This window comes from Mycteria americana, chromosome 7 (genome assembly GCF_035582795.1).
Source record: "Mycteria americana isolate JAX WOST 10 ecotype Jacksonville Zoo and Gardens chromosome 7, USCA_MyAme_1.0, whole genome shotgun sequence".
Classification (NCBI taxonomy): domain Eukaryota; kingdom Metazoa; phylum Chordata; class Aves; order Ciconiiformes; family Ciconiidae; genus Mycteria; species Mycteria americana.
The window spans coordinates 57,114,643-57,141,759 of NC_134371.1; the positions used below are offsets into that span (position 1 = coordinate 57,114,643).

Genomic DNA, 27,117 nt, shown 5'->3' on the forward strand with positions numbered 1-27,117 from the left:
CAGTGCACTTGTTCAGAATATAACAGCAATGATAACATTACTAATGGAAGTAAGACATCCTCTCAATTTTCATGTGGATTATAAATCAGGGAAACAAGTACTAGAGCTAAAATATCCACGTATGCATGTGCACGTGCATGCACACATACACCGCTCACCCTTTGCAATTACTTAATTGTAATGTCAGATCAAAGGCAGTCAGAGTACAGATGGATGATTTCTCATCTGCATCTAGCGGTGGACTTTCTGTTTGTCATTGGGCCTAGGCGATAGCATGAAGCAATATTATACTCATTAGTCCCTGGAGGTTTCTGCAGTCGATGATCAAACAGAGATGAGTTTTCCATCTTCCCACTGCTTGTATATCATTTAGCATTACAAGATGTTCCATGAATAATGGAAATAATGAAACTACGTCCTCTAAGACACTCTCCCCAGGCCAGAGACAGCATACACCGTAGTTATTAACAAATTATATATGCGTTGATTAGCTGGCAGCTGCCGCCAAGCAGAGTGTGTATTAGAGCTCAGCCTTGCCTGCCTTTCCTTCACCTGGGACCTTACTTTGGATCCTCCTCTTCTAAATGGTCACTGATGTTCACAAAACTTTTAGGAATGTAAGTAGCTCTGAGATGATCAGGAAATGCAGAAGTTATTTGGAGAAGAGGACTGGACAGACAGATGAACAGGCAGATAAGCACCATGGCTCTATAAGCGTTATTTCCGATAAAACTTAGTGACTGTTCTTCTAGTTATTTCCTTACTGGTTCTTGCACATCACAATTTTAAAATAAATAATAAGTAAAGACAGACTGAACAACTTTTAAAGTATGGATTTTTCTCATTTATCTACAAACTTGAGGACAAGAAAGAACATCAATGCTCTACCTGTTCTTCACAAGCATTTACGAGAATATCTTGGCAGTCTTCATTTCTTAGGCAGAGTAAGACAGGATCCAACTTGCCGAGTGTTGAATAATTTTTTCATAGTACTTAAGTACACTGTAACAGCAAAGGCCCTTTGAGACTTATTTAGTAAAGTAGGCTAGAATACTCTAATTCTGGATCCATGCTGGCTTTAGTAAATTCTGTAACAAATCCAGGGCCATGCAGGGATTCACGGTTGTAACTATATTGAGCAGCATGGCCAGAAAAAAAAAAAACTTTAAAGCAACTAAAATGGAATTTAATCCTTCCAAGCCAAAAAGGATTTTTCTTGAATTGTTGCCAAAAACGAGTGCATGTTACACAATTTTAATTCCATTTGTTGGAAGCATATAAGCATTAACTAGTTCACTGTTACATGAAAAGTAAGATCTACAGGAAGTAAATATCTTTAATATAAGAATCCACTGCTGAAAACATGCTAACATTGGGGTTTTTTGTTTGGTTTCGGGTTTTTTTGTTGTTGTTGTTAATAACTTGAACATGACTTATCTGTCTGCTATCCCTCCTTTCTGCCCCTAGTAACGTAGGTATGCGTTTGCAAATTTCAGTAAAATCAGAAAGAGTGCTAGGCTGGTTTCTTATCTCAGAGGTAACTAAATTCCCAGGAGAAAAACCAGCAGCTGATCAGATCAGCACCCACGCTTGAGGTCAGATAGGCACAACTCAGCTATTCAACATTTTGCTTGACATTTTGCTGGCTGACCAGGGTACGCACATGGCTCCAGACTTGACAGATCGTTTGCATCTTGCATGGCGAGAGTACAGCAAGAGGGGGCAGGTGAGCAGGAGTGTACAAGGAGCATAAAGGGCACATTAGATCACCACTCATGGAGAAAAACTTGCTTACTCAAATATCACCGATCTTGTAAAGAAATTCTAAAACTCTCTCAGTATCTCATCAGACATGACTAGCTGAAGTTAGAAGAACCCGAAGTGCCATTGCACATGCATACCTCAAATTTGCTTCAGAAGATGCTTTAATGCAACAAAACTGGAAAATGCAAATATTTGTTAAACCATGTGAGACAAATAGTTCCACAGTCACACTGCACTGACAGAGCCTGATTTTCTCTTCATACACACCAGCTAATGTGATGTATTACAATTCATGTCAAGTGAACTATTCCTGATCTTCATTAGAGTGAAAATAATTCAGTTCAAGATTAAGCAACAATTAAGTTTTTAAAATCCCATTAACTAAATGAGAGGCTGAAAGATGCATATACTAGAGCTTTAGTAAGTCACTGATCTTTATTAGACTGTGTTACCTTTTATATCAATGGTAAGAGTTACAAACCGATAGACAAAAATACACTGTTAGACAATCATGCTATTCTGGCACCTCACTAGAGATGAAGGGCAAAATACATTGCATGAGGTTTGGGTGCATGGGAGGCTTATACAAAAAGCCAGGGATGGGGTGGAGGTGAACAAAAGAAAAAAGAAAATAGTCCTGAAATTTGGGGATATACAATGCATGTGGATAGAGCTACACTGCTTCTATTCCCAGCGACGTGCTTAAATACATCCTCAAGGCAGCAATGTGATTACAAGGAATTGGTGCATTGTAATGTTCTGAGAATGGCAGCTGATCCAGTTCAAACAAGTGAGAAATGAGGATGCTACAATGTTGAATATTTAATTAACGAAAGAAAAACAGAGAAGATTCACTAGAGACAACTGTTCTGGATTCCCAGGCTTTGGCTAGCTGGCTTGAGAAACATTTCCATTGTTAAACTCAATTTAAAGAAAGGGAAAGAGAAAGAGGCGTGCGAGAGTCTGATATTGTTCAATTAACATCTTGGTTTAAGATTTTAACTATAGCATCCTGAAAAAGCCCATTTAATATGTAGGAAAATGGCTGCTCCCAATTGGTTTGGCATGTTCCAGAAATGCTGTCTGATTATACCTCAGCCCAGAAGATTGAGAAAGCTGTCTTAAAGGATTACAACCTACAGACTTACATTTCTGATTTGTACAACTGCTGGAGGGCATCGTTGAGTGAAAGCATTTTGTGAGGGTACCGTACAGAATGTGCATCTCAAGTGTTTTACACACATGAATTCAGCAAACCTGCCTTCCTGGACAGCAGTAAATCAAGGACCCAAGCATCTTAGGAAGGAAAAGGGGAGAGTAATACATTATATAATTTTTCTCTATTTTGTCCTGTGAACACACTCTTCTGATAGTGCAGAGGTCTGTGTGATAAAGCAATTTGATTGATAACAACTGTGCCATTCCTCTGAAGAGTCCACATGAGTATCACAGATGGTGAGATAACTTGCTGTAATTTTCTCACCAAAGAACACTGAATCAGGCTTTCAGCCTACATAGCAGTCAATAATTTCCAATGAAGTTCACTAAAGGACAATTTTTTTTTTTTTTTTTTTGGAGATAGGGAAAGAATTTTGTACTTGCACTTCTCAGACTTCGATTATCCCAGTATCCATGTCTGTGCTGTGATACTAGAATGTGTTCTACACTCAGCATGTGCCCTGGTGATTCTGAGTGCACATGGCATGGAGGCTAATGGCAGATTTTGACAGTGATAAAGAAGTGAAAATATGGGACAGCAAAAGGGGAAAAACCAGGCATAAATAATAATGAACAAGTGACTTAACTGAGATGCTTGGAAGACTATAGAACTGAGGCTCTAGTCTAGTAATCATTTTGTAATATCTTTACATTATACTGTATTAGCTGGGTAATGCAGTGTCATTGTGTCCTGCTACTCAGAGCCTAACTAGAATAACTGCACTCAATTACATGTAGAGTGGATTCATGGGGTGAGGCATCTAAATCTACAGAAAAACCAACCATATTTCACTATACCGAAAGATTAGATAAATCGTAAAAAATCAAGTATAGCATTTCTATGATCCAAGCTACTCAACTGCAGCTATCCCTTAATGTTTTAAAGAGTTTTTACCAAATACACTGACCACAGAACGGACAACCGCAGAGAAGACTGTCAATGTGCAGGTGCACTGTGGACTGTAACGATGTACAGGAGTGCCCCGTAACATCTAACTAGAAACATTGACAATTATGGGCCTTCAAAATATGTACCACTCTGGACCTCAGCCAGCCTTCTGCAAACTGAAAAAATAAGCCTTCTGCTTTAAGAAGATTTTATTCCTAGTTCTCCAATAAGCAGCCCTTCCTGTTTCATCAATAATATCCAACATAAGGCAAGGTTATATCATGCCAACCTTCTATTTCCAGTGACTCTTCACATTTTCTAAACCATCAATAGGCAAAATCACTGTCTAGCCACTGACTCAAGAAACAGGACACCTGGATTCTAACATCTCACTGGACTTGGGTACTTACTGTGGTGAGGGAACACTATATCAACATGCATAGCTAGTCTTAGTTTGTTACTTGGGAGGTGAATAAGAAACATAACTCACTCCTTATAACTCAAATGCTGTAGTAACCTTGCTCCCATGAATCTTATAGTTTCCCTGGATAGCACAAAACGGGAGTGCTGGAGTTTGCTTGCCAGTGTTTGTCTCTCAGATGTATTGCTCTGCTGCCTCTTCAGGTTTCCCACATGCTCCCTCTTCACACAGAATCCTAAAAGCATTTCCACTGGCAGCAGTCTTGGAATATGGACAAAACTGGCTGCTTGTCTGCAAGCCTCCCTCCTCTGCCATTGCATCAGCAATCTGTCTGAAGAGCCTGCTTTAATTCCAACTCTCACACCTTTCATTTACTGGCATTTAGTTCCATTCTCTATGGCTTGCCTCTGGAGAGTTCTGTCCCTCGGGAAGAAATGCTGCAGCTTCATTGATCGGCCCATGCTCTGTATATAGCAATTTCACAGGAGTAGACTGTATTTGTTGAACTCCATGGCACAATTTCCATTGTTTTGCAACAGCTTTAAGGCTCTCAAAATGGTCTCATCAGCAACACAATTATCTGTTTAAAAGGCTGCACTGCTCTTTGAGTGCTGTCATTCAGTAAGCTCACCTGCACTGAATGGGATAGCATCCTTGTGCAAGTCTAGATCACATTTTAGGTCTTGAAAAATAAACAATGCTTCAACTCAAATATAGAGCTCCAACTAAAGCGCCAAGGCATCTTCTTAGCCCTTACTGCTTTTGATTGTAACTGATAAAATGCTAGCTACATATTTTTCCCAGTAATACAGCCTGGGAATTTGCTTCTACTTTGGCAAGTTCAAAATAGTTTCAGCTACAACTAACTCCTGCACAAAGTCCTATTCAAACTAAGATGACTAGCTTTCTTGACTATTTCCTATATAAATCTCACTTTTAATTTTATGAACCAAAGTAAAAAAATGTGCTCCTTGGATAAGCAATTGTCAACCTATAATTTTAAAATCCTTAAAGATTCTGTTCCCAGGAGTGGGAATATCCAATCTTTCACAGAAGCCTGGCTTTTAATTTCCTTCCTCCTTTCCTGCAGTTGTGTTTCAGGCACCTTTTTCATAACACTGGTTCTGAATTGTCTGTTTTTTACGTGTGTGAAGTGAATCTACTCGTTATTTTAGCACTCTTGTGCAAATTACACATTTTTAAACTCTAACAGTACCCAGTCTCCTCAGCTTCTACCACTGAAAAAGAATACTTTATTTTTTATTTTCTTTTTATAGTCAAATAGTGTTTTGCTGTGAAGTGCCTCGAATTTGTCTCTCAGCTTTTCTGCCATTATCACTCTTCAGATAGAACAGAAATCCTTCTCTCACCAAATGAAAGCCATTAGTCCTTTCCTAGCCATAGCGCTTGCGAAACCGAATCTTCCATGGCAGTGGCAGTCAGCTATAGCCTATAGGTAGATTTTTGGAAAGGTCAGATCTTCACATTTAGCCTTTTCTGCCTGTTGTTTTTTGTTTTGTGGTACATTGTGTTACAAGGGTTACACTCCCGTGCCAGGAAAGAAATATATTAAAGTTAGTATCCAAAATAAGCAAACAGCAATAATAACTGTTTGCAAAGGAATGCGCAGAGGTAAATTACTTTGTATTTCAACAGAAATTACACTTACCAACTTGACATTATCTAAATGAGTAACACAAAGTGGGCCACTCCCAACAACTCTGTTGTTTCAGTTACAGCAAATTTCAATGACAGAAAAATTTTGATTAACACCAGTAGAAAATTAGCCAGCCATGCTTTGAACCCTTTCAGCAAAACGTAAATTCAGAGCATTTTTAGAAAGTCATGAACAAAGAGTTAATCTTTGACCTCTTGATGTCAAGAGGTACAGGATAAAATATACAAGCAAGTACCGTTAACTGTTAACTGGATCAGCAGCAGCATCTATCCATAATTGTATTCACTGTATTAGATGTAGCTGTATGTGAACAGCAAAAGTATAGCCTGACTGGAGCAGCAACACAAGTGATTTGTGGCCTTGCCTCTCTGCCCAGCCATTCCCGTGTTACCCAAGCACAGAAATGCACACTCCTGGAGGATCAGAGGGATCCATCTGCCTCAGGTCCCTGGCGTGGCAGAATGGTCTCCTTCCTATGGAGCATCAATTAAAGGCAGACTGAAAGAATAGACTTTGATAGCAATGTAGACATGAAATGAGCGAATTGCAGATTTTAGCAAGCACTTTGTCCATTCTATGGAGCAGGCAGACCCTTGCTCAACACTGTGCAAGTACAGCCCCAGTGTGTCTTATGAGGATCTTGGGGACCTTTCAGAGAGAACGACATTACAGCACTACTGACGCGTACCAGCACTCTGCTTCCTGGTTGCAGAGTGTTAAGTTTTGTCACATCGGTCTGAGAAGGCAAGAGACGCCATTCAGCAACTTCCATCTAGTTAAAGTTTTCTCTCATTACAGTTGAGTAATGAAAGAAAAAAATATTTCTCATAACAGTTAGCAACCATGCATGCAACTGTGCTGAGGAGGTAGTTAATGACCACCTGTTCAAGCATTCCCCATCCCCAAAAAAATGGTTTGGGTACACTTGTACCCAAGTCCTACACAGAAGCACAGGGCTTCCCCAGAGACTTGTCCACATGCTGAAAGAAAAAGGACCTTATATCCTGAGAAGGGCACTGACTAGACTCAGACACTAGGGAAGGGATGTCTGGCTTTTACATTCCTATGAGTGCCTGTCTCCTGATGCTACCTATGCAATGATCCAGTTTGTTACAGTGTTTTCTAAATGCTAGCCAACAGTTTTATCTCTACAGATATAAAGGGGTTCTTAAGAAATGTACTTCTTAAAAAGTCAGAAACTGTGCTACCAGTCAAGGAATGGTTACATCTTCCAGCAAATACTTCTGACGCCATCCTGTATTCCAGCACTCGGGATGGAGGTCTAGGTATTACCAGGCTATCGGGTTTGATTCCCAGTGTCCAAGCTTGAAGACTACACAGAATTGCGCAGTCTTCGGATGAGACAATAAGAGCAGTGGTTCAGCAGGAAGGTATTGAGAAAGAATCTGAAAGATTGTGGATTGCAGCAGGAGGACATAAGGATAAAATTCCATCCATATAGGACCTGAAAGCGGTTATGGTGATATTAGAGAGACTAGGCAGTGAGGAACCAGTCTCAGAATGGGAGATGCCTGCTCCAAAAGTCATCTTTCCGAGATCCTATAACTGGCGAAGACAGGAATTTGTGAATTGGACCAAGTTGGTTTCACAGGGCCGTGGAATTTCCAGCTTTGAGAGGGATAAGATCAGTAACAACTGGCTGGAATTTTACAGAGGCATTCCCCACAGAAAGCTCATCACAGCATTAAGCTGAGAGCTAATGTCTACCCCACAAGAATTTTTAGCAAGGGGAAGACAAGACACTCAAATTAAATCATGCTGACATTGTCAGGCAGAGAATGAGACCTGTTTGCACATTATTGGATATTGTCTGGTGGTACAGGGCACTAGGATTAAAAGACATAACCAATTATGTGAACTATTGGCAGACGAGGCCAAAAAGAAGGAATGGATTGTATTCCAGGAGCCGCTGTTGAAAGATGAACAAAATGAATTATATAAGCCGGACTCAGTATCTGTTAAGGAGGATGAGGCCCTAGTAGTTGACATCACAGCAAGGTATGAGAGTAAACTAACATCGCTGGCAGATGCAGCGGCAAAGAACGTTAAGAAATATCAACACCTAAAAGGTCAAATTCAAGAATTGATGAATACCAATACTATCAAATTTATAGGATTTCCATTAGGGGCACGTGAAAATGGTATCAAGGCAATTATGAGTTGTTAACAGAATTGGGACTCTCCACTTCCCAACAGGAAAAAGTCACTCCTCGTTTATCGAATCGGGTGCTGTTTTCTTCAGTGGACATTGTACCTATATTTGTAAGTCAGGCATGGACTATTGTAACATCTTAATGAATTATTGAATTTTAATTGTATCATTTAATGAACTGTTAATAAACTGATCTTTTCTATCTATCTATCTGTGTGTGCGAGCAGGGAAACACCACCCACCATGCAAGCTCAAGTATTTCCCAGGTTACTCATTAGGAGCACAAAATAATTCTGTTTCATATTTCTACATAGAAGCTCCAGACTTTGAGCCCAGTTCTTGTTGCTAACAATAATGGCTGACAGGTAGATGGAGATTATAATGGCTCCATTATAAAGGAAACCCAGAAGGATACAGAGTTAAAGGTTTCACAGCTCACCAACTCTGTCACTGCTTGATGTTTTGGCTTTTGAACTCTTGTCTTTGCATCTTCCTTTTAACATTGTTATAGGACTTTCTAGCTGGACTACCTATTAAAGCAGCTGTGTTATTCGCTGGATAAAAATCGAATAAAAGAGCTCCCTCTTTAAAACAAATAAAAATAAATGAAACAAATGTGTAGTTCTACTCTTGCCCTATTGATTTCAAATCCCACAGGAGTTTCACTATTGTATTATCATTTACATGATAACTCAGGGCAGAAATTGTTCAGTGAAATGCACTGAGGATCACCTTGGGACCTGACCCTGGTAGGGTTCCAACCTCCTGCATTTTCATTTTGCCTTCAAGTTGAGTATTCGTTTTTAAACTGCACCAAAGCATACATATGGCTCACGATAAAATTCTCAAGAGGATGCCCACTAGTTTTAGGAACAACAGTGGAAAGAATACAAACAGAGCAGTGTGAAAAGAAATCTCAGCAAGGCTCTGCCCGACTGAAGTCTCTTCTGCATTCAACATTTGAATTTTCTACATTATTTATTGCCACCATCAAAAGTTTAATCCTTAAGGCATCATTCTGCATGCAGTTGCCTTATAAGCACATGAAACCCTAGGTAGCTTAATTCCAATACAGTTATCTAAATTATTAACCTCATCTCCAAATATGATATGCATTTCATCTGAGAAATTGTCTGAGATCCAGAACTTTAGTGTGAAGACCAAATTTCTTATATTCAAGCTCGTTTTCAAGATCTCTGTTAAATGATCTTTCACCTGAAAACTCTACTGTAGACAAGCGCCGTTTTGTAAACTGCAAGTAGGACCAAGAAAATATCTCCAAACCCAAACATTTACCTAATGGAATCATATTTTCAACCTACAGTTCTGAATTTTTCTCTCCAGCTGACCAGACAAACGTTCTGAACACTTCCCCCCCCACCCCACTAAAAACTCCAGGCAGATTAACCTACAATTGTGGCTAATTGTAAGGTACCTTGAGGTAACTTACTGCTTTGAGTGCATCAAACATGATAACTTAGGATGTGACAAATCTCACAAGAGAAAACTCTCTGCAAGCACCACTTCCATTATTCATTCCCTACTGTCACCCTGAGTGTTCTCAGAAGAGTTCTCCAAATGTCACCTTCCCACTAACTTTCACATAGCTACATACATGTGGCTAGAAATACTGTTTCAAGTATATCCCAGTGTAAAAGTTCAGTTTCCACATACACAGAAAATGCATTACTTTCTTCTAAAGAAAAAAAAAAGAGGGAAAAAAAGGGAAAAAAAAACCCAAAACCCCATGTTGCGTCCACAGAGCCAGTACATCCTTCTATGTTATCCTCAAAACTAAAAGTAGATAGAATGAATAGTTATTTTTAACATCACTAGAACTCCAAAGAGCTTCCTCCAAGGGTCACTGAAGTACACAGGAAGGCACGGGTTGACTTCTTTCTGCAGCGGTCCTGACCTTGCATTCAGTCCATGACTGCCTGCGCAGTTTGCCTATATTAGCGATTCAGTTGTTATTTCTGTTATTTCGCCCCAAAATTCATATCTGAGAAACAGCAACACTTTGTGCAAATATCTATACTCTTATACATGAGGAAATATGTATATGCTTTGTTAATATTAGTTTTTATTTCTACTTGAGAAGTTTTAGCCATCTAGCTGAGAAAAAGTAACAAGATAAAATAAGCAGTTGTCAAGTGGAATGCTATACATCAAGCAAGGGACTGTTTGGCTAAACTACTGGTAAGTACCACTGATAAATCAGCACAGACCAGAATTCACTGCCCAAAATGGGAAGAAAAAGCTTTGTATTTTGAACAAGTGAAAGAAAGCAACTACAATGTATAAGTATCTTCTGTAAATATCCTCAGATCTCTTAAGTGGAAAGAGAGAAAGCATTCTAAGATTCGAGAATGAAAATGCTGACAACATCTCAGCTGAACCCATTTTAGGATCTGATCCAAAACTCAGGAAGTAAGACATGGTGAGTTTCCCCAGGGCATTAAAGTGGTGTTTCCATAGGCAATCACCAATAACATTGCTGCTAGTAAGTAAGGACTGGTTGTGAAGCAGGCAGTACATATCCAGGAACTGCACTGCCAATATGTAAATTTTTTTTTTTCTTGTATAATACCCTTTGGAAATGAGGAGTTTTGATAATCCCAACATTACAAGCATTTTAAGTGGACTTCTGGGTTTCTTGAGCTAGCCTATTAAAACAGTAGTCTTTCTTTCAAATCCTAGATCCTTGAAGTCAGTGAGTTTATTTTGCCTGAGTAAAATGGTCCACTTCTTCCACTGATTTCTTTTCGCCTTTGTCTTCAGAGAAAAGCTCAGATTCTCTCAGTAGCTTCCACTGTCAAGATCTTTACTACATTTAAAAGTATTTATAATGTCTGGCAAAGTAAAAAATGCTTTCCACAATCAAAGCCTTTATGAACACTTTTAATTCAGTTCCTTTCCAGTCTTACTGAGATATATGTATATATTACAATCTGTATTTTGAAACGAGGGAAACTAATGCAGATAGGTTAAGTAATCCAGATAAGGGTGGACGTCTGAGCACAGCAGATTCAGCACACAAACCACAAGATCCATTACAATTTATTAGTTTAACTGCTTTCAGCATGGCCTTAGCTACAAAACTGTCTTGTTGTAAAAGTAATGCAAACACCACTGATTTCTCTTGCATACTTTCTTATTTAAAAAAAAAAAAAAAATGAACAACTTTTTCCTTGGGGCATAAAAGAAACGTGCTTCTTGGAGTTTGCTTTTCATTAGAAATCAGGAATAGTATCAACTTTTCTTCAAATTGCTTTTGGAGGCCACATCTGGTTAGTTTAATTCTTCAAAGATTGCCTTACTCTGTCTCCTTGGCTCTTTTTTCTCTGTCATACATTGGCTCATTTTATGTCTGACAGTTCTTTTATTACCAGATTTCATTTTGAATCTGATTTCCCCCCTGTCTCATTACTTCTGTCTTGCTCTCTGTTTGTTCTCTTTTTCTTTTCCTGTCTGACAATCCTCTTATTAGTGGATTTGGTTTTGCTTTTGTTTCATGCTTTCTGGTTTTATTCTCTTGTGTCTTATTTTTGCTTTTTTACTTATTTTTCTCCTGTCAAGGCCTCCTTTTCTTTCCGCCTGTTCTCTCAAAAGGTATATACTTAGCTTTTGTTTAAGGTTACCAGATTTCAGCATGCTGTGGAGTTAGTTTATCGTTAGATAATTGCCATGCAGAAGGAACCAGGTTCAAATCTTAGTTCCTTCAGCTGTTTGGTCTAAGAGCACAATCACTAAGTATCAACCTATTTATATAGCCATTAGCTCTGCTTCTCAGCTACTACAACATGCCCCAGATCTAAACTTACTGGGTTAAGAGCAAGGACACTGCTTTTAAATTCACTATTTTCTCCCAGCATTCTACATAAGCCATTAGGTTCCCTCCAGTTAGTACAGAGAAAAGGTGACACACAAGCCATGCCTTCGCTCTGCTCCTCGCAGGCTCTCCTAACACGATCACGACAGTAAATGAATACTCTCCTGAAGCGCGTTAACAGGCACAACCAACATTACTTGCCGTTCCTTCTGTCTCAGCTCCTCCCCAGGGAAACAGTTGTGTGTGCACATCATGCAGCCGTGCTGTAAGACATTTCAGAGGGCAAATGAAAGCTTTTGTGTGCTTCATTGGGGAAAAGGTCGAAATGCTGCTATTAGGGAGATTCATGCAGCTGGTCTCCTAATCCTTTAAAGAACTCACTGTACCACCAGGATTGCATGTGTCCTCGGGGCTAGCAAGTGCCCACTGGAGCAGAGTGACCATTTCCAAGCAGTTGGGGGCCCTCAGTGAAAGCCAAGGAGACCTCACTTATTTGCCACCTGCATCACTAATTTGCTTCAGGTGCCAGAACTTGAGGCAAGACCAAGAAAGCACCACTGGGACAGGGAGCTGATCTGAAAAGAGATGCCTGGCCTATACTGATACTTGGGGATCCACTTATCAATGGGATATTTATTTTTATGGGAGTAGAAAAGGCAGTTGGGTGAACTTGCTGCCATTGACTGCAAGGAGGAGGAGAATATTGTCTCACTGCCCCTTCATATTGTTGTTCTGGTGTTTTTCAAATTAAAAGGGAAGTATTGTAGTCATAAATCTTCTCCTCCATGCTTATGGATGGAGAATTTCTGCTTCTAAACTGTGCTGGTTCTGGCTGGGACAGAGTTAATTTTCTTCATAGTAGCTAGTATGGGGCTGTGTTTTGGCTTTGTGCTGGACACAGTGTTGATAATACAGGGATGTTTTTGTTACTGCTGAGCCGTGCTCACACAGCGTCAAGGCCTTTTCTGCTCCGCACCCCACCTCATGCTCTTCCACCCCATGTGACGTCACACGCAGCATGTAACGCTGGGGAAGGAGGAGGAAGGGGGGACATTCGGAGTGATGGCGTTTGTCTTCCCAAGTAACCATTATGCGTGATGGAGCCCTGCTTTCCTGGAGATGGCTGAACACCTGCCTGCCCGTGGGAAGGAGTGAATGAATTCCTTGTTTTGCTTTGCTTGGGTGCGTGGCTTTGCTTTACCTATTAAACTGCCTCTATCTCAACCCGTGAGTTTTCTCACTTTTCCTCTTCCAATTCTCTCCCCCACCCCACGGGGGGGGAGCGAGGGAGCGGCTGCGTGGGGCTTAGCTGCCTGCTGGGGTTAAGACATGACACAAAGGCACCAAAGAAAGGAGCTTTACTAGATTTCTGGGTGAGAGCTCAGACTGATGTATTATTTGTCAAGAGAGACATTAAATAAACTTGGCCTTTTTTGCTGTCATCAGCTGTCCAAAAGACAAGCTACAAGCATTAGAGTTTCTTTTAATGCCACAGCACTTACGTTAGAGAAAGCACAGTTGAAGCATCTTATATTTGGAAGGAAGGTGTGATGTCAGGGATGAGTATTACTTGCTGGGGCTGTTTGTTCCTCAGTGGGGGACTGGTTCCTGTGCGGTGTCTCCTGTACGTGTTTACACTGGAGGTGAAAAAAGTAGTAAATTGTCTTTGGTAAATTAAAATTTGGTGTATCAATAGGAGGACGAAGGGCCATGTCATTTTCATAGGCTATAAGGAGGATCTCTATAAAGTGACTCAGCATTCCTTTAAAGGTCATTGCTGCCCAAGCGCAAGGAGCATACTTCCATTCAGTTATTTGCAGAACACAGCCCCTCTTTTGCCGCCAAAGAAATTTTCAGGTCATTTTTTTGTTGACAGGTCACAGGACTTTCTCATAGTTTCTGGTTCTCTGGACTTAAAAATCAAAAGCAGTACTCTATGCAAACAGCAGTGCAGACTACCAAGACAATGCTTTCTGCTTAAGCTTCTGAAAACTAAAGCAAAAGCACATCATGTGTCATGCACTGTGGGCTAGGCATACTAGCACCCTGTTCCATATGCTAATGAAATCTAAGAGATCAAAAGGATATAGTGCATACAATGATATGGGGCAGTGCAACGTAAAATGTAAAGGCATGCAGCATTATTTGCTGTATTTAAATCCTGTGGATATACTAAAAACTACAGCTGTGTGAACCAGATACCAACCCTTCCTTGCTATGCACAAATTCTGTATTCTTGGACCAGAATCAAGATTCATCAAACTGAATCCAGGATGAGAAAAAGAAAGAAATTAAAGAAAATGCTCAGAAACATACTGTTGGTGGGGCAGGCTTTTCCCCCCCCCCCCTTCTTTAAGCAGACGCATCTGCACCAATTTCTCAGACTAAATGGTATTGATCACATTACCACAGTAAATCCCACAGCAAAGATGATTCATCTGATATGCTGATAAGGAAGGCCACCTCCGTTCCTGCAAGCCCTGCTCTTCTCCACATTACTTAGTTTCCTATCTTGTGATTTAAATAGAATTGGGACTAGACTGCACACCCTTGATACTGTCCCACTAACATTTCAATAACTGTTCACCACTATGCATAAAAGCTCCTATTAGTGGTCTTTGAGTGCTGCTGAACCTGACATAGCACTAAACTGCAGCAAGCAGACTGGGATTAGAAATTTCAAAGCCATTTAGATGCCTTAAAGATCCACTGTCATAATCTGCCTTTGGGAATGATCTGCCCTCATAGCAAAAGCTAGTGTGTTAGCAACGTACTCCAATTCCCACAGGCTCTCCTGCAGCCTAATAGCTACCATAAGCCCTGTTTCAGCATTCTCCACTGTCTATGCTAGATTTAATCACAATAAGCACCCCATGCACCCTTTCCAGGACAGCCAGAATCAGGTATTTGTAGATACGTGCTGCTTGTAAACTAAAACTATACGGCAGAGCTTCCCTTTTTTCCATCATCTCGAGAAATGGAGCAGCCAAAAGACAAATAATAAATTCCCTAAAGTCAGACCTGCACCCGATAGAAATTAGAGACTGATCTGCATTCAAATGCAAGACAAACTCTGTAGGCCAGCCCATAACTCTACTGTATGTGTTAGTCTCATACTCCAAACTGACACTGGCAAGAAACACTAAAATTTGCCTCTGCACTGCAATTATTAGCAGAATCCAAACCAACCCAAATGGAAGATGCATAAGGGATCCTGGGTCCTCAGTTTCTCAACCTTTGTAGCTTGAATTCAGGCCAAAGCAGTGATTGTTTTGAATCTGAATGCTGATCTTGAGTCACAAACTGCTCTTAAGTTTCTGCCTGGAGCCCATCTATACCATGTTCAGAGTAACTGCACATGCCAGAACCATCATGGACCCTGCACACTTCTGCCAAAGCTCTATCCACTTCATTGGAACTTAATTTGGCACAGAGTCTTAAATTACTTAATTCAAACAGCATCTTGTTATAAATTTGCTGGGAACTATCCCCCAGTTGTTTACCAGCAGGAAGACAAAAATTTAAAATACAGTTTATATTTTCCTAGGTCAAGAATTGCTGGCTTTACAGTAATACTATTGACTTGTAAATAAACAGTAAAAAGGAGGGTAAAAATCTATCACGCAGGATAACATCCCTCTCATAAATACTCAAATCATATCTACCTAGCAAATAGAGAGCAAGCAAGGCTTCTGAACCACTTAACACTTCAACTGTTCAGAGAAACCCTTGGATATTGTTAGCAGATAAAAGATAACAAGTTGTGAAATGAATATCCTTTCATTTCCTTCTCACTTACTTCACATTACTTGAGATAAGAGTAAATTACCTCAAATGCATCCCTTATCAAAAAAGCAAGGATATGTTCCATACCCTTAAAACATTTATATTTGCAGTTTACATTTCTTCCCTTCAAGTTTTATCAAAGATGCACATAGTACCAGTATTTTCCCTCCTATATCCCGTCCTCAAGAAAAGCCTATGGTATGCAGAAAGCAAGCGTCAAACAAGGACAAGATTTGGGCAAAATCTACGTATCTTGATTTTTCACCATCCACTTGATCATAGTTTCCCCAGAGTTCAGAAGTATTTAGATGCAAGTGTCCAGTTAATGCACATGAACAGAATACTTCAAGCAAAAAGGAGAGTAGCCCATGGGTAAAACACAGTATTAAAATGTCTACATATTTCAGACCATACTTCAGGAAAGCTCTCCCTCATATAAAGACTTGAGTTTGTCAGTAAAAAAGGCATCGAGCAAGTAAGCAAACTCAACTATTTCAGAAGCCAAAGACCAACTCGCTGCCAATTTCATAGCTTTGTAACTCTCAACCAGGAACTCTCATGACTGAAATACTTTGTTAATTGATAGTGAGTATTTTTCTGCTATAGAAGCACTTCATCTATGCAAACATGAGGTGAACACAGGTGGCTGACTTGGAAGATGTCACCCTTAAATGAGTTGACTCAGGTAGGCATCCCTTCCAACATCACAACACCACTTTTCATCATTGTTGTTTTAAAAGTTGTTCCAAAACTTCACTGGTTTGAAAATACATACTAAGAGACAGAAATTGCAAAGGAAGTGGGAAAGGCTATACTATTCCTATAAGGAAAGATAAATTGAAGAAAAAACTATGCTCTGACTGGTTTTTATATTCTTACTATTTTCAACAAAAACCTCAGTCTTTTGTGGAAGATAATTTCTGATCAGTTGGTTCTAAACAATTGTTTCAAAACCAGTGATTGAATTTTGTACAAACCACAGGAAGATTGCCAGTGAAGTCTACGCCTCACCCCTAAGTAAGGTTGTTTTATGAGCTGTCATATTCTGCAAATCTCATCTAAAACCGAGCTCTGCCTCAGAACTATTTAACAATTAGATTAAATGTTTTGCTACAGTTTCACTGTAATTCAATTGAGAGTTTAAGTGAAACAAAACTTCAAAATGACACTCTATTTATACCCATCCTTATATTGCTTAAAATACCCAAGACCACTTCCAGCAAAAATTTCAATTGCTGCAAAAACTTAATGGGCCTTAACATTTCATATACCACAGAGCCAAACACAGACAGACAAACTACAGGTTGATGTTATTTAGAATACTGTAGGACACCAAAAGAGCACTCCAGGGTAAAAAGCTCCTGCTGCTAATGGTCTGCGTTTGAGCTGACAGCAGTGACATACATATACAGGGTGAGAATTCCTGGGGGCAAAGTCATGATACAAATGAAACACTGTTTTCAGAAGGGGGAGGCCCAGATTTGCTGGTAATGTCTATTGTGAATTTGCACACGTACATGCAAATAGAAAAAAGGTTAAAAAGCAAACTAGGCTGAAAGTTAGCTTGAGGAATAAAAAAGCTGAAGTATGAATTTAGGATACCATCAGAAAACAGAGAAGGAAATACATGCACGCAGAGGGGAGAAGGAAGGGATGCCCAGAGAGAAGGACAACCATTACCTGCCAGTTGGTGGATGTATCATTATAGTCACACTTGACCTGGTTGCCTAAATATAAAGAAAACTCATGAGTCCTACCTAGCCCTGCCCTTTCTATAAAACCATCGTTTACAAAAACAGTCTGTCACTACAACCTTGACTAGTACAGAAGGCACTTCATACTTGCATGAAACAAATAGGAACTGACTGAGCCTGCACTAACACATGAGTTTCAGCTGATGGGCCATTAGAAGTGGTGAGCAGCATCCCATTATTTTTCCAGCATCTTCCCTCTCATTTGTTATTTTTAGCTTGCTGTTCTAAGAAAAAGAAGTCACAGACGTCTATATCCTGCCTGTCCATTCACCACGTTTAATAATAATATTTCCTTACAAGTTTTGTGAAAATCTGCTTCACAAGGTATACTCAAAAGTTATCCACACTCCCTGCACTTCTGGTCCATACCAATATATACAGACTAGCCAGCTACCCAGAGCTCCTGTAGCTCAGGATCTGTCATAGCACTGATTTGAGAGCGCCCTGCTACTAAGGAAAAGAGCTAGACAACACAGAGGAAGAAAATTCAGAGGTACTGCAAGGAGATGCCATTTCATAAAGGCTGAGGGGAAGCAGCCAGAAAAGCAAGAGATACTGTGAGGTGGAAGGAGGGAGGGAAGCATACAATGACATAAGATCCCCATCCCAAGGCAACCAGTGAATTCCACTACTGATGGAATGACTTTTTACTCATTAAGAAACTCACTCTGTTGGTGTCTGTTCCGGTTGTTTCCAGGACAGAGAGATTCGTTAGGAGGGTTAGATAACAATATGCCCATAAGACAAATGAGTCCATGTAAAGGTGTTTCCATGTCTGCATAAGGTCACAAGTAAAGTGCTCAGACTTCTGTTAGCGGTGCAATAGCTGTTCAACACTGGCCACCATAAAGCAAGTTCCAGTGGCACCATGTGCATACAGCAGCCAAGCTCAGGGCTTATCATGGCCCAGCACAAGTCAGAAGAGACTACTAGGGCTTGGACATAAATACATTAACTCTTGCCTATGATCAGGAAACAAAATGTTTCCGTGGAGGAAGTGTAAGATTTTTGCTTACAGCAAACCTAAGACATGACAGCAAAAGCACAGAACTCATATTTCTGATAATCCTTTGTGACAGAATTCATTAGCCAACTCAGGAGTCCTGCAGTTTATTTTGATGAGGATGAGAAATTTAGGATAGAGCCAAGTATCTCATGCAATTCTGTCTGCTAACCAAAAAAAGAAAAGAAAAGAAAAGAAAACAAAAACCAAACCCAAAACCAACCAAACAGACTTGCCTTGAATGCAACAGAAATTAAAGTAAAAGGAGGTATTTTCCTTACTCACACAGTGCCTAACTTCTTTCTAGCTGACATTCAATCCAGAAGGATTTTTTGGCTTTTCCTCTGGACTAGACTGCCAAGGATTTTGTGACTCCATCCAATGCTTTAAACACAGCCCTCTCTCACTGCTCTAGTACTCCTTCTACCTTCTCTCGCCCACATATCCAAGCCTTCATAAAATCATATGCAATGAAACCTTCTGCCCACATGCACCCTGTGCTTGCTCGTGTTTGAAGTGGAAGCTGCTATCACTCTGCCATCTGTTCTGTAAAAGAGCATCTCTGTTTCATACAGTTTTCCCAGATGAAGGGCAACTATTGTTTCCCCATTGGCAGCAATAGTTTTAGTCCAATTCAGACCAATATCTCGTAGCAAAAATACAGGCAAAAATACTGCATTACAGCCTAAAAAGAAAAAAAAAAGTTTAAATAACGTTGCCTGGAGAGAAACCCAAAAGACTCTGAAGAAGCTAAGGAGAATCAATAACGTTACACTCGAGTGTGTGGGTCTGCCCTGTTTTAAACCCTTTAAATGGAACCTTCCTGATGCTAAAGAAAAGCGATAGCATGAAAGTGTTTATGGTAAAAGGCCAGCTTAAAATGTCCTTGGCTCAAAGGCCATCCAAGGCCACCTGTCTTTGTCTTTTAAACATAAATCTCCACACTTCCTTCATTTCTTTTCAAAGCATAACTGGAAGTGCAACCTAGTTGTGGTAATCTGAGAATAAATTTATTTTTAAGAAACTGTTTCAATTTTGAGTGTCTGATGCTACAACTTTAGTCCTATATTAAACAATCAATTAAGATGGCCTTATTTTTTTTCCTGCAAAACAACTGCTCTTCAGTGCAGTGTTGTGGTATTTCATGCCCATATGACCATTTTTCTCTCTTGTTCAGGCCGATACCTCTATTTAGCCTCAGTGGCTTTCCTCTCTGATCCATGAGCAGATATTATGGATTCCTTGCACTGTGTGTTTGTATTCTTTGGTCCCTAGCTATAGGCATTGGATTTTTTCTTTTCAAAATTGTCTTTGAAAAATTCTGATTTGCTGTCCATTTTTAAAGGTCAGGCTTACAAAACATGCACACCCTACCTGTGCCTGATATAGCTTGTTAAATACTTTATTTTATTTGTGTTTTTATTAGCTGGATACAGCTCTCTGGGGCACTTTTATGAAGGATGCTTTTGAAATGTAAATGCGATTGATTTGATATTACAGCTTACATTATTCTACTTGCACAGTGCCTTTGGGAACAAGAGAATGGAGTTTCTCTTTTTACTGATGAAAAGGTCCTATGGTAGGTATTTTCCTCTCTTCTGCACACAAACACAGAGAGCCTACTAATCGCTAAAAAAAAGTCAGCAGCGTTCATATGCTCATGCCAACCAACTTCTAGTGCTTCTTCCATTTTCTGAACTGTTTTGAATAATAAAAACAATAACTTTGATACTCACATTTAAGAGGCAAGTTAAAATTTACACGATGCAGACACAGCTCCACCTTCAATAGACTGAATAGTACAAGCCATACCATTCTTATCACAGTTGCTAATAAAAAGTGCATAAAGCACTACAGCTAAGTGGTCTAGAACATGCTGCTGTGTTTGCCATTGCAAGAGAAAAGGTGTAAGAGCAAAAGAAAAGTTTGCAAAGCCCTAGGATTACTTACTCGTGTTGTGAGAATGATTTGACTACCTTTAAAAAGGAGTTTAAAAAATGGCCAATTCCTTTATGTAACACCAAGTCCTTTAAGAAGAGTGCATTCCAGGAGAATATTCAAACATCTGGAAATGATGGGCTAGCACAGTCCCATTTGAAACACTGTGTTCTACTTCCCCCTGCCCCCAAGGGTGTGGAATGGACATAGCAAATATATTTCACTGTAGTTCTGCAATGAAATCTTCTTCTGGTTTCAAAGGAAGGATATTTGTATGACTTCTACAACCTAACAAATCCCAACAATTTAGCAGAAATACCTTTGACTGTAATAAACAATGGAAACCGCTTCAAAAATAGTGATGTATTGTCTGGGGAGATATTAAAAATAAAGCAAGTAACTCAGAAGCTATCTGCATTTCACATGCACAGTATTAAAATACACCCACAAGAACAAAAGGCATTTGTGTAAAATTTAAGCAATATTAAGTGTGCAGTTTTTCCAGTGAATTGGTAAAGCTCAGAAGATGTAACTAATTAGAACAGAAGGATGCAACAGTTAGACTATTTCAGAAAGAATAGTTAAGGTACGTTGCCATATGGTTCTGAAAACTCATTTAATGCAATCCAAATAGAAGAACATGTGCATATACCCCTGTGAGTTGCCCAAGCATTAATACCGCCTTTTAACTCAGCCATTTAGTACAGGCACAACTGTTACTGAGCTGCATGACTTTAGACAGTGAAGGTAAAATTAAATTGGGAAAAGATTACAAAAGCTGTGAAAACAGCATAAATCAAAACAAATTAAATATTCACCTATGTGTTATATGACATACGATTTTCCATTCTGCTGAAACAGATAGCAATGTATAGCAATAAACTTTATAACTTCAAAGGAGCGACCATATCTTTGCACAAGCTCACACAGTAGTTCGGACAATGTGGTCATGCAGTGGATCTTGAGGTAACAGACATAATCTATGTAATATTTAAATTGCAAAGCTACATGCTCAAAATACAGAAAGAGCCACAGCTAAATATCACTTATAGAAAAGGCCCTCATCTTTGAAAGTATCAGGTGCCATCTGTTCCTATTCAAGTGTGCTCCTTGAAAAAAATCAAAATGAGTTTAAGAAAGAAGCTGGTATGACATTTATGAATCTAAGAAAGAAGTAGAGTTAGAAGTTGAGAAGATAACCTTTAAGACCTCGACCAACAAATCTGGCTGTCATTCACTTCTGTGAAAATGCACTCTTTTTTACTAATGAAGAAGCAGCACTGTTGAAGTTAGTCTCGCCTTTAACTAGGATGTTGCGCTATTGATATTGACCCAGAAATAACACCAAAACCAGAACTTTGGCTCTTCCTCTGTCAAACTTTGAGAAAGTCTACACCACATTTAAATATGAGGCTTAGCTCACCGCCTAACAAATAAACTGTTCATCCTACTACTCTAAACAAAGAATTAATATAAGAATGAGTAGTTTGAAAACCTTATTCTCTCTTCTCCTGCTGGAGCTATTCTTACCCACTGTGTCAAGATCTATTATCGTATAAACTCTTTGCCTGCTATTTATTTTTACCATTGCACTTTAGCATGTTTTGGGCACCAAATAATACACAAAAGAAGCCTTTTTATTGAATCCAAAAGAAGAATGGAAGACTATTTTTGCTATTGTTTAACGAATAAAACTGTCTCATATCCATAATCCCTGGCTCATCTCTTGGGAGGCAGAATATAATCCCCTGGGAGGTTTCAGCAAAAATGGAACTGTGCTCCAGTTCTGTAACTGGCAATTGCCTTCCACGAGCTCCGTGCTGACACAAGGACACCGTGCACAGGAAGAGCTGTTCTGCTCCCACCATTGGTGATAGGATAATGGCCCTGTATTCATACCTGTTCCAGTTCCTGAATCTTAATCACCTGGGGGCTGAAGACACTCCCTTAATTGTGTATATTTTACAACCAGTCAATGCAAAATTAATTATCAACTCTCCCAGTCCTCCAAAACACGTTTTAAAAGATTTTTAGACCTATACATTTTTAAAAAGCATCCTCCATTGATCTATGTCTCTGCCATAGATCTGTGCGCTGCTTTCTGTTCTCTTCAATCTGAGTCTTGAAAACAAGGTACGTTTTCTGAATCCCAATGCCTAAACGTATTCATTGACATTTAGTAACATGTTTTACTACTCTGGCCTTTGAGTAGGTTGTATTGCAACTGCCTGGTCATCCCATAGTTTCCACACAGGTCAACGACACTTCTAAGGAAGGAATAAGCAAAATGCTATTTGAGCTGATGGTATCACTTTCTTATTGCGACGCCTTTGAATTAAAGGTTGTGAATAACAGTAACAACACAAGGCAGCTCATTGCTTTTGGTGTCAGCTCCCTTCAGAAACTACCTTATTGCTACCAATGAGGGCACACTCACAACAATGGGCTACAGAAGAAAGCTGCATTGCCTTCGCTTTTAAGGAGACAATCGATTTTGCAGAAAGTTAATTCTGAAAATAACATGGTCGTAAACAAGATTTTCTGAAAGCTGCAGCAGTTATTTTGAAGAAATCTATGGGAGACAGAATACACAGGGAAACTTGAAAGAGCATTAGGTTAAGAATCATTCTTCTATGTCACTCCCCTGATTGGTAACGTTTAGCTAGTGTGAAAAATAGCTATTTAAAAACCCATACTTAAATGTGTAAGACAGATATTCAGATATTTTCATAATGCTCGTCACTGAAGATTCTTACTAGTAGAACTTTGCATCATTGAGCAGTCTTCCAAGAGAACAACATAAATATTATACATGAATTTATGATTTATTTGTCTTTACCCCAACTGCTTTAGAAACTATATTCTTACAGCACATTGAAATCCAGCCATCTCTGTAACAGAGAAACTAGCCATCCAGTGCCCAAAACCAGCACACTTTGGGAGAAAGCAGACAGAAAAGGTGCCAGAACAAACGTTATCTGAAAAAACAGGTGTCATAGGGACGTCAATTCTATATAGAGAGAGATACTTCTAAAGGTCTCATCTGAAAGCCTCCAGTTTTATGGGAACAGATGCAACGAAAATACACCATGAGGGCACACATATTAAAGTGAGGGACAGACTTCTTAATTCTAGGTAGGTAGTTTATATATACAGTGGTCAAAGCTTTCTTCCTTGAAATCAGCAGGATAACTCCTATTGATTTCCATAGGGACTGCATTTTCCTTCCCATAGCTATGTTTCAATAGGGGAGACCTTAAGGAAGGGTGAATAAAAAACTGCTTCTAAAACTAAAATGCCTCTTTTGAAAATAATTATTAAAGGCCCTTCTTTGTCCTTATATGCTTTTCTTTTCCCCTCCACAAAATCAAAACCTGGTTTTCGTCTTCTCAGATCAGCGTTGCCTGTTGTTACAACTGTACCAAAGCTGACTGATTAGCTTTGATTTTTCGGTCAGCTATTTCCCCTCAAGAGTCTATAATCTTTGTCCTGACAAATACTCTAAACAAATTAGCTGGACATCAGCTACCTAAACACGTGTCTACCACCATTTTACAAACCTTAGTCTCTAGCTGACTTTCCAGGAAGGCTGCATCATACCTACCAGTTGAGTGTGCATGCTTTTGTTGTCCCAGAACACGTGAAATGGCATTAGACACCTACGTTGAAGCAACTGAATCCCATTGTTCAGTACAGACCTTCCCAAAGCAGGAAATATTATATCAGTCTGATATAAGACCTGTTCCAAATTCAGCACCTGGGTCAGGCCAGATGAAGAGGAACCTCAGAGCTTTAGGTACTTTTGTATACAGTTTAATTCCACTGTTGTCTTAAAGGACAGATTCCCCAAAGACCATATCAAGTTTATAGATTTAAAAGTGGTGTATCCTATAAATTCACTGTACACTTGAGTTTACATATTAGTCACTGCTATTTTGTAACAGTAGATGGTTATAATAATAGTATTTCATGTTGTTTCACAGTTAGGGAAGATAGACTAATCATTTGGGAATCCACAGGAGGCCAGTGAAACCAAGTAAATGTTTTGCTATTCAAATTGTGGCATGAAAGCAAAATTTTTCATCAAAAGTGCTGGTATAGATTTTTCAAAATCTCTTTAAATACCTTTCCTACAAACTCTGTCATAATACATAATATGTTTTCTCCTGACTCCCAATCATGAAATTAATCACTGAATTACCTAATGATTTCTCAGAAATCTTTATGATGCTTAGCACATTCTTTCTAGACCTGATTTGCCTTTGTGTTTTATAAGCAAGTGATTGCAAGGAAATATTTAAAAATATGCATTCATTAAGAAAACAACTCTGATAAGAATAACAAATGATCACTTTCTGCTGGCAGGAAACCACTGCAACAAGTTACAATAGTTTGACTGAAAGTTGAAGTGAAGTTCGGATGACAATATTCAGAGTTAGGCAGAAGAAAGCTGGGTGAATTAGAAAAGAAGGGAACACAAAATGTCTGGGAAGAAGTCAGGGAGTTTCTTAATTTCCTGTTCAGAAGCCAGCTCAGCAGCTCCTTGAAATTTGAATGTATGTTTACACTAAACACCAAGTTGCAATTTGTCATGTGTGTTTTAGGACCAAAAAACTCCAGCAAATTCTTCTAGAAGAGAAATGTGTTAATCATATTTCAAAATATTTCAAAACCTCTTTTGTTTTAGACTAGGGAGACCCTGGTGCTTTGTACTACTGGTTTTGGTGCAATTGATTTACTTCCACAGAAATCATTCATCTATCAGCACGGAAAACATAAATGTCAAAGCAGCTATAATATATGTGCACCAATAAAGTCATCTGTTATGCTTTTCTTTTTTTTTTTTTTTTTTTGTTTTGCTTTTTAAACCCTGCAAATAGGAAATGACTTTATTAACCTTCACCGGAATTAAACATGGATTTTTAAAACAAAAGATCGCTGGGTGACTTCTACCCAGGAGTCCTTCGGAAGGGACAATGAGCCTAAGCTGCAGACCAGTAACCAGAAACTGCCTTTTCTGGCCTTGGCAGTATCATTTAAACTTCCTTGCCTCAGTTTCTTAACGTGGGATCATAAATAACAATGTCACAACACTGATGATCTATGAGGTCAACTTACTCCCATGGCTAATACTGTCAGTAAATTTAGCTATAAAGTAGTTCGAAAGGAATTATACGTGTGAAGAAACACATACACATATCCTGAGAAAACAGATAATCCACAAACAAGCACAAGTCACTCACTTCCTCCATGTTTTCTAGCTGCTCCCAAATAACTTTATCCAATTTGTTCAACCATCTCCACTTCATTTTCCCCTTTAGCTAGTTTGACCAGATTAAAACAAACAAACGAAAGAAACCCAAATTGCCATACACCACACAAAGAAGTCTCTGCTCAAGGTTTTTGTGTCTCTGAAAAGAAAAAAAAAAAAAAAGGAAAAATAAAAACTAAGAAAGAAAAAAAGTAAGAAAAAGTAAAAAAATCACATTCCCCAAATGGAGTAGCTCCGTGCGATGAGTTGACAGATGAAGTTAGAAAGCAATAAAGAAATCCACCCTCATCGACTACGTCACAAGAATATGGCTCTAGCGAGGGCTCATCAACCATGCTCCACATCATTAGGTGTTCCCGTACCCGAGAGCAATGGAAGTTCAGGTTCCCTCAGGAGAGACCCCATCCATCCACTCTTGTTCACAGACTGCACACATGAAGCGCTGCCGTTGTGAGACTGTTCAGTGGTACCACTGGCCTAGTGCAAGCCCTTCGCAGAACCCCCTCAGGAGGTCTGGAGGATTACGCCCTATGTTTAGTTTTAGGTCTTGTTCACCAACAGAAAACAAAAGACAACAAAAGATGGACCAAAAGGTGAGGCACACAGTAGGAATGCAAGACTAATAATATTTTAGAATTGATCTAGATTTGAAAATTTCAGGGCGGGGACGTGGGGAAATCTGTTGTTTGAATGGGGAACATTTATCAACGTTTGCTCTGACATTCAAAAGTAGAAAAGTAATAAAAATAGAAGTTAAACAGCAAGTGTATAGCAAACAAAAGGACCCCACCCCACAAAAATATTTGAATATCAAATTTCCATTTACGTCTGTGTGAGTTAGACAACTTCATACTTTTGGTCCAAAGTGTTTACTATTAAACAATGTGGTAATCACAATTCAATCTATTCTAGGATCAGTGGCGCTTGTAAAATTCTTAGTTGGTGGGGATCTCAAATTTTGTAGTAGACATGCATGCTTGTGTAATACAACAGACGTTAAAGAGAACAAATTCATACACAGCAGGTATAGCACAGGCCAGAATATGTATATGCTGAAAAACAAAAAAACCAAACCAAAACAAAAAAATTCCATTATCTTGCAGAAGACGTTGCAACTTTCTCCTACGCATTCCCTCTTTGTTCTCAGACCAAGAGGCTGCATGTCCAGGCCAGGGAGCCTGGGGACAGAACATGAAAATCCTATCGCAGGCTAGGGAGAAGGAGCACAAAGGCATCAGAGAGCTGTAGTATGAACAACAGATACCACAAGTTGTTAACACAGAATTTATTCGATGCTATGATACTGTTCTCTTTAATTTTCACTCCATTATGTCACCATGGCACCCTACTGTCAATGCAGAATGCCCAGGAAGTATTTTTGCCTATTTT

General features: G+C 39.3%; 1 protein-coding gene across 7 annotated transcripts in view; it reads right to left on the bottom strand.

Annotated features, from left to right (window-relative positions):
• Positions 1-27,117, bottom strand: part of ST6GALNAC3 (ST6 N-acetylgalactosaminide alpha-2,6-sialyltransferase 3) — a 225,897-nt gene that overhangs the window by 139,088 nt on the left and 59,692 nt on the right. The window contains exons 1-2 of one of the 7 annotated variants that reach the window (XM_075508564.1): positions 13,478-13,562; positions 12,173-12,238 (exon numbers count right to left, since the gene is read on the bottom strand). The exons of 5 other annotated variants lie outside the window; for them this stretch is intronic. In XM_075508564.1, the coding sequence (XP_075364679.1) occupies positions 12,173-12,229 (57 nt within the window). In that variant the 5' untranslated portion in view covers positions 12,230-12,238; positions 13,478-13,562. Of the gene's footprint in view, positions 1-12,172; positions 12,239-13,477; positions 13,563-27,117 lie in introns of those variants that run through there. One more of the 7 variants, XM_075508562.1, reaches the window with a different exon arrangement.